This window comes from Notolepis coatsorum (assembly GCF_963971535.1).
Source record: "Notolepis coatsorum genome assembly, chromosome: 3".
NCBI lineage: Eukaryota > Metazoa > Chordata > Actinopteri > Aulopiformes > Paralepididae > Notolepis > Notolepis coatsorum.
The window spans coordinates 60777014-60791554 of NC_140167.1; the positions used below are offsets into that span (position 1 = coordinate 60777014).

Sequence of the window (14541 nt, forward strand, 5' to 3'; positions counted from 1 at the left end):
TGATGAACCAGTACATACCAGTAACACACATGATGAACCAGTACATACCAGTAACACACATGATGAACCAATACATACCAGTAACACACATGATGAACCAGTACATACCAGTAACACATGATAAACCAGTACACACCAGTAACACATGATAAACCAATACATACCAGTAACACACATGATGAACCATATACCAGTAACACACATGATGAACCAGTACATACCAGTAACACACATGATGAACCAGTACATACCAGTAACACACATGATGGGGATGGCCTAGACTAGAGCCTCAGACAGACTGAGCAACATGTCATGTTTATAGGTGAAGTATTTAGCAAGGGGCCAAGTGACGGCCCTACTCATGTACGTATAATGTACACAACACATATTGCCGTATTGATTGAGTTGACTGAGAGGGTTAGGAGAAGCTGACTAATGCTGTCTGCTCCACTTAGCCTCGTGAAGGAGACTCCATAGTGAGCAACATTTGGTAGAAGCACCTTCCTTGTTTACACCGCCCCCTCCCTTAACCCTTTCACTACCACACTACCAAATGGTTAACCCTTTCACTGAGACAATACAGAAGGTTAACCCTTTCACTGCCACACGACAAAGGGTTAACCCTTTCACAACTACACTACAGAAGGTTAACCCTTTCACTACCGCACTACCGTGATTGACAAGCTAAAAGCAATTGGTTTTGATAGTCTATCAGTGAGTTGGATGCAATCCTACCTGGAGGGGAGAGAACAGATGGTGGAGGTAAACGGTACCAAAGCACTTCAAATGCGCTAAAAACAAGATTACAAACATCACAAAACAAACTGGTCAGACTACTACTTGACCTTACTCCTAGAACCCACCTCACCCCTGCCCACTTTGACTACCTAGAATGGCTTAGAGTAGACGACATTGTACAGCAACTTGCAATGGGCCTGGTCTACAAGATACACTACACCACACAGGTACCCATGTACATGTCGAAATACTTCCCAAAGGTCAGTGAATACCACGCCCACAACACCAGAGGGAGTTCCACATATCATGTGCAACCCAGATTCGGCACAAACAAGGGACTAAACACATTTAGCAATTATGCCACAACAATGTGGAACGCCCTACCCACAGCCGTAAAAAGATGTGAATCCCTACCCACATTCAAAACCGCTCTTAAAGAGCACATATGGGAGGCTGCAATTCGAAACTGGCCACCGTAAATGTCCAAACCCCCCCCCCCCCCCACCCCCTCCTAATAGACAGTCTCCTCCCCACCGTATGTATATATCTTCTCCCCACCGTATGTATATTTTTTCTCTCACCCACCCACCCCCTCCTAATGTACAGTCTCCTCCCCATCATATGTATATATTCTCTGTTAGGATCTATGGGTAACAGTACTGTATATTTGCATATCGTATATGTCACAAATGTAACAGTACTATATACCTGTATGTCATGTATGTCCCTATGCCATAAATGTCATGATGTCATGTATGTTGTGTATGTCATAAATGTCACTATGAATTGAAAATGGGGGACCCTGATGTAAACAAGACAAACGTCTTTTTTTGGTCTGCATCCCCTTAACAATTGTGTGTATTGAGCCATACTGTATTGTACCCATACTGCAATCTGTTAAATAAAGTTTTCATTCATTCATTCATTTGTAGTGTGGTAGTGAAAGGGTTAAATCTGTGTTTTAGAGAAGGGGTAATTGAAGCTGTTTGAGATTTAAGTGCACCCGTTGCTTTGTTTCTGCCGTGCATGTGCAGTAATTTTTGTTGTGACTTTTAGAGTACCGATCAACATTGTTTTCTTTTTTTTTTGTATATTTTGTTCTGCGTTGTGGGTCGGCCTTTATCCGTCAAGCAGACTCATAATTCTTCAGCATAGGGAAGTCAGGTACTGCCCAGATACAGTCACTCACCCTAACCCCCCCCCCCCCCCAGGAACGGAGCGGTCGGACGCACACCACTGGAGTACCGTGTGGCCAAGAAGCTGGTGTTTAAGAAGGTGCGTAAGGCCCTGGGCCTGGACCGCTGCAACAAGTGCTACACGGGCGCTGCCCCCATCACCAAGGACACGCTGGAGTTCTTCCTCAGCCTGGACATCCCCGTCTACGAGCTGTACGGCATGAGTGAAAGTACCGGACCGCACACCATCTCTCTGCCCGACGCCTTCAGACTCACCAGGTACACCACCTGCTCAGGGACCGTTTTTTATAACACTCATTTCATATTGTTTAGGGATGTCACAATACCAAATTTATTTATTTATTTTTTATTATAATATAATGATATTAATATAATATATTATATAATTTCATTTAGTGTTTTCCTGAACAAACATGGCACTGAGTAGTTGTATCGGAGTAGTTTTAAGAGTGCATGAGATACTGGTATATGTATCAGGACATCCCTAGTCCAGATTGTATTGTATATATATGTATATTGAACACTTTTGTTTACGTACTTTTGACTTTCTATTTTATACTTTATCTATTTTTTATCTAGCACACTCTCAGGAGCAAAACAGGAAAAAGCATTTGCTATAAAAGTATTCTGTATTTTTGTATGACAACTAATAAAGAAACTTGAACTTGAACAGATCACATACTTGTATAGACCATTTCAGTGTTTTAATTTAACACTTTGATTGCCTAAGGCTAAATTCATGATATACCATCCGTTGCCAGCTCTATTTAACATGGAGAAGTTCCCCTTCTTTGCAGGGCTATAACTTTTTAAATTCTATTGCTAGATTGCCAGTATTAGGGCCCATTCAAGGTCCTATATGTATTGTTCATGGTGTAGCAACGTTAAACTTTTTCATTCACATATTCATACTAAAATATGGTCTAAAGTATAAGTATGTTTTCATCTCTTTCTGCAGCTTTCTCCAGAACGTGATTTATAGCCCTCAAATGCATTATATTGATGATGAAATACAGTTTGATAGCAATCGGCACGATATAAAAAATTCCAACTGGATGTACTTCTGGAAGTTACTACACGTCATCTGATGTTGACCGGATGGGCGAGGGGGCGTTTATAATTCCATGGGCAGCGTTATACCATTCATCTAATGTGGGTCATATGTTCATCAGATCAGTTAGTATCAAACACGGTAATATTACACGCTAAAACTCACCCCAGTCTCCTCGGGCCGTTGGGCGATCAGCGTGGGGTAGACAGTTTTCCATTATGGGATGTCGAAATACCCGGTCCATTTCCAGGTTGTATAATAGTATATACGTCCAAATCATGTTGTTTATCGAGTTATTGGCAACGGATCGCTATGTATTGTGTCGAGCTCGAGTCCCGGGACCTATAGCGAGTGCCCGGAAGTAATATGGGTGATCACCACTTCATCCACATGACTTCCTGTTGGGCGATCTGCCGATTGGCCACCAGATGGCGCTCTTGAACCGCTAGAGGATTGAGAGGAGCTCAGAACTGTGTGTGAAGGCTGCAGAGGGGAAATATGATTCCGATCACAGATTTTTGAAATATTGATATCAAAGACGAGTTACGTCCTAGGCAACTTGAGCATGGCTAGGAAAGACGCCTAAACACGTTTCCGGCACTTAAAGTGTTAAATGAGAATTTTACATACAGCAACAATTATTTATTTTCCTGCTTCACATTTGTATAGACCTTTTTGAATAAAAGTTAAGAACCACCATTTAGAAGAAAACCTATTATTTCTTCAAAACACGTCTTAACTAGGGGTGGGACGATACATCGATCCAGATCGATACATCGATGTAATTATCAACGATCGAATCGGATCGATGCGATGTAATAAGATCGATTCATATCGATACTCTTATTTTGAAAATCCTGTGGCGAGTCTCATAACTGATTGTGTTAAATGGGCATATGATATCATCTCATATCGATCGCAGGCACCTGAATCTAATCGTATCGTATTGTATCGTGAGAGACTTTGTGATATCGGCAAATATCGTATCGTTGTCCAAAGAATCGATATCGTATCGTATCATGATGAAACTGGACATGAAAACTGAGCTCATTCAGCACCTTCTTGAGATCACGTGTACAAGAAATCTAAGCAAATGAATAAAGGGAAGATGATTAAACAGAATGTTTTGTAGATACAGTACTGAATTCTGCCATCCGGACACATGCAATTTGAAATATGATTATAGAATATAGAATATCAGGCCTATAAATGACCTTATTATGGCCAAGTCGCACATCTATGGATCGGGCCAATCTGGATTTAGTATCACCAGGCGTGCAGCAAAAACCGTGAATGAAATCTACTGTAAGTACAGTTACTTTTTTATAATGTAAATTTCTCCGCCATTTTGCATCAGATTGCAACGCCGTTTTTTGCTAGATGTTCACAGAAAGGTAGAGAAACCAACTCCATTCTAATTTATGGCAATAACGTTCAGGTTAGTTCCCGCCGTGAGATATGATCCCGAAAATAAAGAGGAAAAAATAAACTGAAAAAGAAGTCAGATGATTGACAGGGGCTGGCATAAGCTGGAAAGTGTAGTTTTTTCTTTTCTTTTCGAAAGCCCATCAAAAGCCCTGGGTCTCTTCTCTCAAAAGACTACACTCAAGTTAGGTTGCGCCAAATCCTTGCATCAATCCTCGCCTTTTTCCGACTCGATGCCCTAAGATTTCTATAACTCATATTTCACTAATAACACTAAAACCATTGGTAAACAAACGTAGTGCTGAAAATATACACTATGACTGCTGTTTTGACATGGTTAGGGTCTTTACTCTTGTCTACATTTGAAAAATAAACGCAAGATTAATTCATACATTCTGTAGAGATGGATTTATGGCGTGATGTCATTGTCAGTCCGCTCAGGCTTAAGAGGTTAATGCTAATAATGGTTTTGACCCCCCCCCCCCCCCCAGCTGTGGGAAGGAGATCCCAGGCTGCCAGACGAAGCTCCACAACCAAGACGGGGAGGGGATCGGAGAGATCTGTTTCTGGGGGCGCCACGTCTTCATGGGCTACCTGAACATGGCCGAGAAGACTGAGGAGGCTCTGGACGCCGACGGCTGGCTGCACTCTGGAGACCTGGGGAAGCACGACCAGAACGGCTTCCTCTTCATCACCGGACGCATCAAAGGTAGGCTGCTGTGCCTGAACACTTAATGGACTCTTTAATTGTTTGTTGCAAAACTCTGCATCTTTTGGAGAGAGACCGCCTTGACGACCAGCAAGCACTTCTGTTGGTAAACGTCCCTGGAGTATCTCCCCAAAACACACGGCTTGGCCTCGGAGGTTTTGCCTACAAAATGATGTTGGGATGGAAAAAAGGATCAATAGTCTGATGTATTACCATTTTAGCTGAGGCTCAGTGAAGCCTGCAGTGCCTCCTAGAGGTCAGTGACTGAAATCACTATGTGGCACTACTACCCTGAGTTGGTTCTTGGAATAAATAAATCATAAATGAGATTGATAAATTGTATGTAAATTATACATACATATACTGGTATGACATGGTTAAAAACAACATGGGTTTAACAACAATTAAGAGACACAAAGAGCATTGTCTGATGCGCATACACACACACACACACACACACACACAGAGAGACAGACAGAACCCACAGTCTACAAGATGTGCATATACAGTACATCTGAATACAACTCGCACAAAAGAAAAACGTAATTTCTCCCAGAGAAGATGCACCTCAAGGGAACTCGCTACAGTTCTTGTGAGGTTCTGTGCCTCTGTCGTTTACCCTGTGTGTGTATTTTGGTTCCAGAGCTCATCATCACAGCTGGCGGTGAGAACATTCCTCCTGTGCCCATCGAGGACGCTGTGAAGGAGGCCGTGCCCCTCATCAGCAACGCCATGCTGATCGGAGACAAGAGGAAGTTCCTGTCCATGCTGCTCACCGTCAAGGTAGGCAGGATCACATGAGACCAACCTCTTAACTTGCAATGGCCCATTCTCGGGCCGTCATGCCTGTGCAACAAAGTCACGGCATTTTGCGAGTGTCTAGTGGCTTGGGCTGCATTTTTTGCCGAACATATTATCGAAAGATCTGTTTGTTGCCGCTCGAACGCCACCTCACCCACTTCCTCCCCTGGTTAGCAAGCAGCTAGCAGTGTTAGCAATTCGGCGATTCCACACAGAAAACAGTCATCACAGCGTTTGCACTTCCCTTGAGTTGACTGCGTCCTCCTGATGTACAGCGTCGCGTGTATCCCTCCGTCTCGGCACCACCGCGACGTTGGTTCAATATCCCACGCGGGTACTTTTCTCTGCGTTCCCTCCATCTTTTGGCGGTGCGCCTCCGGTAAATAATTGTCCAAATATCTAGCAGTCACCATCAATGTGTCAACTAGACCTCCCCTTTGGAAGGGTGCAGGCGATCAACTGTAGGGACCAAAGGAAACAATTCCGACTTTGCTAGAATGGTAATTATTCGGACATCATGTCCAAACACTCAAACAACTCTGATTTGCAAACAGCCACCAGGTGGTCAATTAGCCAGCAGTTAGCTAGTAGCTTTAGTCAGTAGTTAGTAGCATTTAGCGTCAGCAGTTGTCAATTAGTCATTAGCGGTAGTTGTCAGTTAGTTATTAGTAGTAGTTGTCAGATAATTTACCTATACAAAGGAAAGAAAACGGCATTTATTAGCCACATGCACGTGCTATCCATATGAATGAGAATTGCGTATATAATCGGCCCATACAATGCAACGTACCGTTAGCCAGTCAGATTTATGGCTATAAGTGTTGCTTAAATAGCGCGTCGCGCTGACGCTGAGGCCTCACCTGTCCACAATCTCAGACGCACGTTCCGGTAAACACCCACTAGGTGGCACCAGATGATAAATAATACTTGTATAATAAATGTCTCTATAATAATAACAATACTAATAATATCTCTGTAGGAATGACGTTGGATAATTCTCCAGTTCTCGAGTTACATGACGATATGTCAGGCCAGCGTCTTTTTACACGCCGTGTGTCAGATGACCAACCCGGACTCCAGACGCTCCAGAACTGCCAATCATCCGCTTGTAGCCAATGAGTGTAGATTTCCAACGATATCCCACGTGGTGGGGGGGGGGGTGCAGATACAGGTAGTAGATGAAAGTTGACGAGCGAAAACGAGAAGGAATCACACTTTGGACCTGTACTACATAAGACTTCAGGCTATGGAACCACTGTGTTTTCCAGCTTATACCAATTTTTGTTTGTTTAAAAAATTTATAATTGTAATCGCTACAGAAGAATGTGAGTACACAAGTTCAACTCAAGTTCAGACCTCTGTTACTCTATTTCATTAGCACTAAAAGTGAATTTCCTTTTTTGCATTAGTAACTTCAGAATGTAAACTTTCAAAAGAGACCAGGCGTATGCATGTGCTATAAGTATAAAGCTAAGCTTTGCAAAAGAAGTATGCAGCAGTAGGGTAAGGGGTTTAGGGGCAGGGAATAGGATATGAACCTGGTTTAGGTTAAGGGGTTTAGGGTAAGGGGTGTAGGGGTAGGGAATAGGATATGAACCTGGTTTAGCTTCACCTTGGGAAGGCTCAGTGGTTAGTTCCAGCGTCCCAGAACCACCCCCCTGCTAGCTCTGAACTTCCTTGTGTTATCAATGACGTGATAAAGAGGGACCGCAAAGTGTAGAAATATGTTTAAATTACCAGACGCCAGAGATAAGTGCAGCCATAGAAAGAATTAGAACGAAGAAACCGCTGTGTTCTCCACGTCAGTTTATTATACGTTTCGTTTTTTACTCCCAAGACATTTGAAACATCAGCTGCTCCTGGGTCTGAAGGATCTAGTTCTGCATGCAGAGAACAACGCCCGCAGCAACTGTGAAAATACACCTTTTATTTAAATCTAGACGGATCACTGACGTTGTCCTCATTCACAATGACTTTGCGATGCACAAAGTTGAAACAAATAAAGATAAAAGACTAAAATAAAGAATGGATAATTAGTTAACACTTTGTATACCGGTACATAATTTCCCTCATATCATAACTGGACTGTCACCTTTTGGATGGCATCCATTCAGCCTGCCCCTCTCCTCATGTCTGCTCTGCTTCTGTCTGCTGGCTCCGAGTGTGTGTGTATTCAAAGTATGTTAATGAGGCTGAGCCAAGCAGCCATGCCAGGCCCCGTGGCCCAGTAAACTCTTCCCTGGAGAGACACCACTACAGAGGGGCCGTGTGAAAGAAATGAATGTCATGATAATGATCTGGAATCTCCGGATATATATATATCACAACACCTGTTCACAACAACGTGCACAATTACTGTTCATCGCATTGAACTGCATGACAATGTAAAGTGTGATATCAAACCCAAAACTCCTTGAACATTTTTAAGATTTCATTTTGAGAGAAATCTGAGTATGCAGTTATCATTCATATAGATGACAGAATATGTGAAACAATGTCACAATATCGTAAATTCATCACAAAAGGATCCTCCTGATACAACATGTTAAAACATGGGTTTATAATACTAACATGTACTGTGTACACCATATATTACTCTCAATTGGTTATTTTAATGTTGTTATTGAATACAGGCTCCCCTGTCGTTCATGGCTCTTAAATGCCCTGTCTCTGTATCTCTTCCTGGCCGTAAACTGTTCCAAAAACAACATGCACTTTGCAAGCCCTTGGTTTAGACAAGAGTATGTTATGACATGCTCTGATAAGGTTGTTATCACACACACGCGCGCGCACGTGCACACTTGGGCAATATCTGACACTGTGTTATCAGATGTAACTCGTAAGTGATAATGTGTCCGATGTAACTCGTAAGTGATAATGTGTCAGATGTAACTCATTAGTGATAATATATCAGATGTAACTCCTACTCTTTTTTATTTGTAAACATTGTAGTCGACATTTTATCTCTGGTCCCCTTTTTGGTCTCATCTCAGAAAGAGACTGAACAGCCCTCTTGACTAATGATAGCAGAATGAGGGTTGTGCCACTGGCTCTTCATGCAATTTCATGTCAAAGAGAGCCACCTGGTGGACTGTTGATCAAACTACAAGACAGTCTAGACTCTTGTTCATTTTCCTAGACGTGTTTTACATTCTCATTTTCAAAATAATAGCACGGCTGAGATGTACTGCCTTGGAAGAGGCAATAATAATAATAATAATAATAATAATAATAATAATAATAATAATAATAATAATAATAATAATAATAATAATAATAATAATAATAATAATAATAATAATAAAATATAAATAATAGTGGGAATATAATACCATAATTAAAAATATATACTGAAGTCGATTCTCTTCCTATCCCCTTGTCCAATACCATGCAAGAGGGGGGGGGGGGGGTGTGTATATAATATTGCAATAGCTGACAGGAAATGGGTTCGACTAGCAACAGAATTATTCTGATAATACAATTATCTATGTATCTAATACATCAATCTAATGAATAAATATTGTTTGGAAAGGGACCAGATAGTCGGGATATACTCCTAACCTCCACGGTCTCTCTCCGCAGTGCCAGGTGAACGGGGAGACAGGAGCTGCGGAGGATGAGCTGACGCCGGAGGCTCTGGATCTGTGCAAGAAGATGGGAAGCGGAGCAACGCGGGTCTCTGAGATCGCCGGGGGCCGCGACCGCACCGTGCATGCCGCCATCCAAGAGGGCATCAACCGCGTCAATGAGAACGCCAACTCCAACGCCCAGTGCATCCAGAAGTGGATCGTCCTGGACCAGGACTTCTCCATCACCGGAGGAGAGCTGGGTGAGTGGGAGGGGGAGATGGGGGAGAGGGAGAGAGAGGGGAAGGTTGGTTACAGGAGGGAGTGGGCATCAATATTGTCTCAAATCTAGGCGCAAAATTGCTATTGAATAGTCACTGGGAACTATTCGAATACTAATCGAAAATCATTCGTTGCACTTTTATTTTGATGGACGTTCTTCATGCCATTTCTTGGACATTTGTTGTTGCATCCTGCGTCCATTGGAGATGTGTATAGTTACAGTTGAATATTGGAGATGGAAGCTGAGGAATGGTTGAAAGTTAAAGGAAAAAAGCTATTTGTTTTGTGTTTCCAAACAACAAGCCCCAGGGATTTAGTTGAGTCCGGTGTTGATCTCTCCGACTCAGTGTGGAACGTGTCTGCTTTTTTATTCTGCCATATCGTTAAACTAGCCATAGTGATATATTGAGAAATTGCATGTATTTTTCTTTCTTTTATATTTAATTTGTCAGCTCAGGCAGAGGCATGAAGTGGAGAAAAGGTCATTGTCTACTTGGAGAGAACGTGGAGTGAACCTCTCCTTCCTCTGTTCTATACTGAAGCAGCAGACCTCATCTAGGGCTGTTTCCTCCACTAAAGAAATTCTTAGTCCACTAATGGTCATAGAATTAGTCAACTAATACATTTAAAAATCTGCAAAATTGTGTTTCACACACGTAAACACGCATAAATACCTCTTTTTTATTCACATGCTTACCAGAGACGTTCTTATCATTTTCCATTTAGTAACTTATTCAGCATGGGGAAAGCATAAAAAAGAACAAATTAGCCAACAAAAGTCTTGGTCCACATGTTTGATATTTTTGAAAACATAGTATTTTCATTTTGGCCTCCAGTCACTGAAAACAGAGCTTTTTGAAAACGCCTTCCAGGGTGGATTTGTCTGTATACCTGTGGATGGGTGACACAGAGCTAAAATGGAGCTTTTAGGAAAACGCTAACATCATGACCAATGGTCCTTGTATATGGATATTTCTGAAAACGCAGTATTTTCTTTGTAAGTCAGAACCACGGAGAGCTCCGGTCAGTTTGTGTGGACAGGAGAGGTTTTCTAAAAAGGGGGTAGCCCTACAGATATCTAACTGGATCCTGTTGTGTGTGTGTGTGTGTGTGTGTGTCCCGCTCTCACCCAGGCCCCACCATGAAGCTGAAGAGGCCGGTGGTGATGAAGATGTATAAAGAGCAGATTGAGAACTTCTACAAAGAAGTCGTGACCCCCAGCACCCCTGACAACCCCCTGCCCCCCAAATAAGAGTTGCTCATTCGTCCCAACAATGGACCCCTTCAAAGCCACTGCTGAAGACCTGGAAACACACATGCACGCATATACACACCCACGCACACCCACGCACACCCACGCTCCCATTCTCAAACACACTCTCTGGACACCCTTCATATATCTCTCAACCACTTCTGTTGCTTTGTTTCTCCTGTGGAAAAAGGAGAAAAGAAAAGAGTTTGCTAGCTTTCCGCTTTGGTTGTTGGGTTTCTGTTTACATTTGTGGGTGTTGTACAACAAAATAGAAAGAAAACAGATGAAGCAAGGAATAACCCGTAAGAAGCCATTATAAAATATTGTCTTGATGATTTTTGAAGAAGTTATTGATAAGCTGAATTTATTTATTTGTATTATTGTGGTGAAGAACAATAATATCCAATAGATGAAGCATAGCCACAGCCTTGAGTCAAAAGAAAGAGGCGTTTGTTAATTGTACTGTGATAATTTGAGAGGCTTCAGGAAGAATCCAAAAAGGTCTATAGGACGTGGTAGAATTTTGGGGGTAATATTTTCAGGAGATGTTTACTCTTCAGGTTTATTTATTGTTCATTATTTCTGCCAAAGTCGATTTCATTTTTACTTGGGGAGGCCTAATACGGTTTGGATGTGAAGCTATTGTTCCTCTTAAAAAAAACTCGATATCAAGATTAGATTTCACATCCGTTGTCGACAGAGGAAGGGGAATTTTAAGTGAATTGATGGAGGGAAAGAACACGCTGAGGAAACATATCATTGTCCTATTTATTATTATTGTATTCTTGTTTTTGTTGTTCTTTTGTCGTTGTCAGGTTTCACAGCTTTGAAGGAAAGTGAGTTAGGTCTTCCCTCTAAACAGACAATAATTATCTCTAAGACGGCAGGGATCAATGCAAGTTTTAGAAATGAATCTAAATCGTATCTCTTTTCCTTTCAAAACTGTGAAACTGTGTCATTCAAGCCATATATATTGCAGTACTCTTTTTGTAACCAATGAATAATATGTATGTATTCTGATGTTATATGTGATGACATAGTACAGCCTACAGCCCTACACAAATTGCCTGGTCCTATTGGAATGTTTTATAACAATTCTTCTGTGTGTAGAATTGCTGTGAACTTGTGAAATACTGTAAATATGTTTTTTGCCTATATCTCTTGTCGTCCTTTTTGGTTATTTTTTTTTTATTATTGTTTTGAACGTTATTTCAGAGAAGAGTGATGGTGTCAAAATCATCGACATGAAATAATTTGAGCAAACTGTATCGGAAAGTAAAAATAACTGACAGGTTTCGGTGCAGTGGCCTAGGTTTGCTTACTATGAGCAACAACATTTTCCCATTTAAAATGCTGTGATTGGAGGATAGAGGAAAAGAGGGCAGGGCTTGGGGTGGGTCCGTTCCTCCTTGAAGAAATCTCCCACTGATTAATCAAGAGTAATAATACTTGAAATACTTGAATTCAAGGACGGAAAAGTGCAGGTGAAAGTGTCACCCGTCGTGTGAATGCAATCCAAAGAACTGAATCCTGTATATACCGTATTAATTGTACATAAGTCTTTTATTATTATTTCATGTACGATAACATCGTTATATCGCAAAGTGAATGCTGGTATGGGTCGCTCCAACCCACAGAGAACCTAGAGAGTCGTCGGTCAGGGAGAAGGGGAAACTTAATACTGTAAGCCAAGAGGGAATGCACATTATGTAGCCTAGGTATCCATCTACACATGTTTTAACCAGGACATGACGGTGGTAGTATTTATGGGGGGGGGGGGGGGTTCTCTGGTGTCTTAAGTATTCGTCACTCACTACTCCAACTGCTGTGAGGCCACAACTTAGGTGGCGAATCTTTGGGGTCTTTGAGTTCCTGCGATGTTGTCAGTCCCAAGGCTGTTTGTACACGCGGATGGAGGCGATTCAGTCTTAACGGATGAATACAAGACCGTGAGAGTTCACTACCCCTAGAGGAAATACTGGTTTTACCCGACCCTGAATACACTTGAGTTTGGACAGCCTTTGTTTCCAGGAGTAACTGGGTGTGAAGGCGGAGGGGAAATATGCATGTCATTGCTGGAGAAAGACTGGCTGTTCCTACTGCAGCCCTGCCCAAAGTCTACAGAAAGCGGAATGTTCCTTGTGTGTGTGTGTGTGTGTGTGTGACCTGGCTATAAAATAAAAGGTCTATACTCTAATACTTGGACGTTCTATTGTCTCTCTGTGGATTCATATACATATTCTGTATATTTTATACAACTTCCTTAAATCTGCGGAATGTGTTTTGAACTCCTTTAAAACCTCTTAACTGGCACTGACGCGGCCAGGACGTTTTAAAGACGATTTGCCCGCCGGCATCACACGCCAATTTGGCGACCTCTAGCGGCTCAGGTGTGCATATTTTTTAATACAAGATATATATAGAATTAAAGCCCTATTTGTTGCCTGTCGATTCCCGTTACAGGCGACAAAATCCGTTCAACGGTTCTCGAGTTTGATGCCGATATGTGAGGCGTGCGCCAAAGTCTTTAGCAGACTTTTTATTTTTTCGAATACCACTCCCGAGGCTCTACCTCCGTCAATCATTTGGCGATCTCGAAAATGATTGGAAAGGGTTGTAACCAATGAGTGTGACTTTCCAATGCTACCCCATGCGGGGATGAGTGAATCAGGGATCTAGGTGAAAGGTCACGAGCGAAAACAGCTGAGACATTTCCGCCGAATGCATTGAAGTCAATGAGGAAATGGTTTACTGCAGAGCTTTTTTTATTCTCCCTTTTTACCAAAATCGCTGCTAATCACTCATTTCTGAACAGGTTTTTATTAAATTTGTTGGACATGTACACAGGACTTCAGGCTATGGACCCAGGTTTGGATATTGCAACTACTACAGAAAAACATGAGTACACAAATTCAAGTTCAACTCAAGTTCAGACCTATGTTACTCTATTTCATTAGCACTAAAAGTAAAATTTCTTTCTTTATTGTATTAGAAACTGCGGAATGTTATCTTTCCAAAGAGACCAGGCGCATGCATGTGCTATACGAATAAAGTATAGTATTTTGGTTTGCAAAAAAAGTATGCAGTCCTCAAGTTAAAGTTTAAAAATTGCCACTTTTGGGGGCGCCAGTTAAGAGGCTAAATTGAATTAAAATGATTGAAATGAAAATAATGATACAAATGAAATTAATTTCCCAGTTTTTATTCCTTTGTATTGACCACATTTTTGATGGGTGTAAGGGCACAGCAAATGTTTTATTAATAATTTCCATCCCTGCCTGCATATGGCTACCCCACACTCAAGAGTAAAAAGAAAAACATACAAACCGTACATTAGACAGGCAGTGTTCCTGGCTACAAAAAACACAGCTGATTTATTGCTTGTGTCCCCACAACAAGCGATAATTATGAAGACCTCAAACCCTGCACAAAAGGCAAGGAGTACCTATGTAATTTCCCCCAGTGCCTAAATAATATTTCATGTATTTCAAAGACTATAGGCAAAACTAATATGTCCCCTT

The 14541-nt window shown here is 41.7% G+C and overlaps 1 protein-coding gene across 1 annotated transcript in view; it reads left to right on the forward strand.

Annotated features, from left to right (window-relative positions):
* Positions 1–13181, forward strand: part of acsbg2 (acyl-CoA synthetase bubblegum family member 2) — a 74082-nt gene extending 60901 nt beyond the window's left edge. Inside the window, exons 11-15 of the mRNA XM_084310519.1 lie at positions 1950–2192; positions 4902–5119; positions 5763–5902; positions 9503–9749; positions 10902–13181. Of these exons, the coding sequence (XP_084166645.1) occupies positions 1950–2192; positions 4902–5119; positions 5763–5902; positions 9503–9749; positions 10902–11020 (967 nt within the window). The 3' untranslated portion in view covers positions 11021–13181. The remainder of the gene's footprint in view (positions 1–1949; positions 2193–4901; positions 5120–5762; positions 5903–9502; positions 9750–10901) is intronic.
* The last annotated feature ends 1360 nt before the right edge of the window (positions 13182–14541 follow it).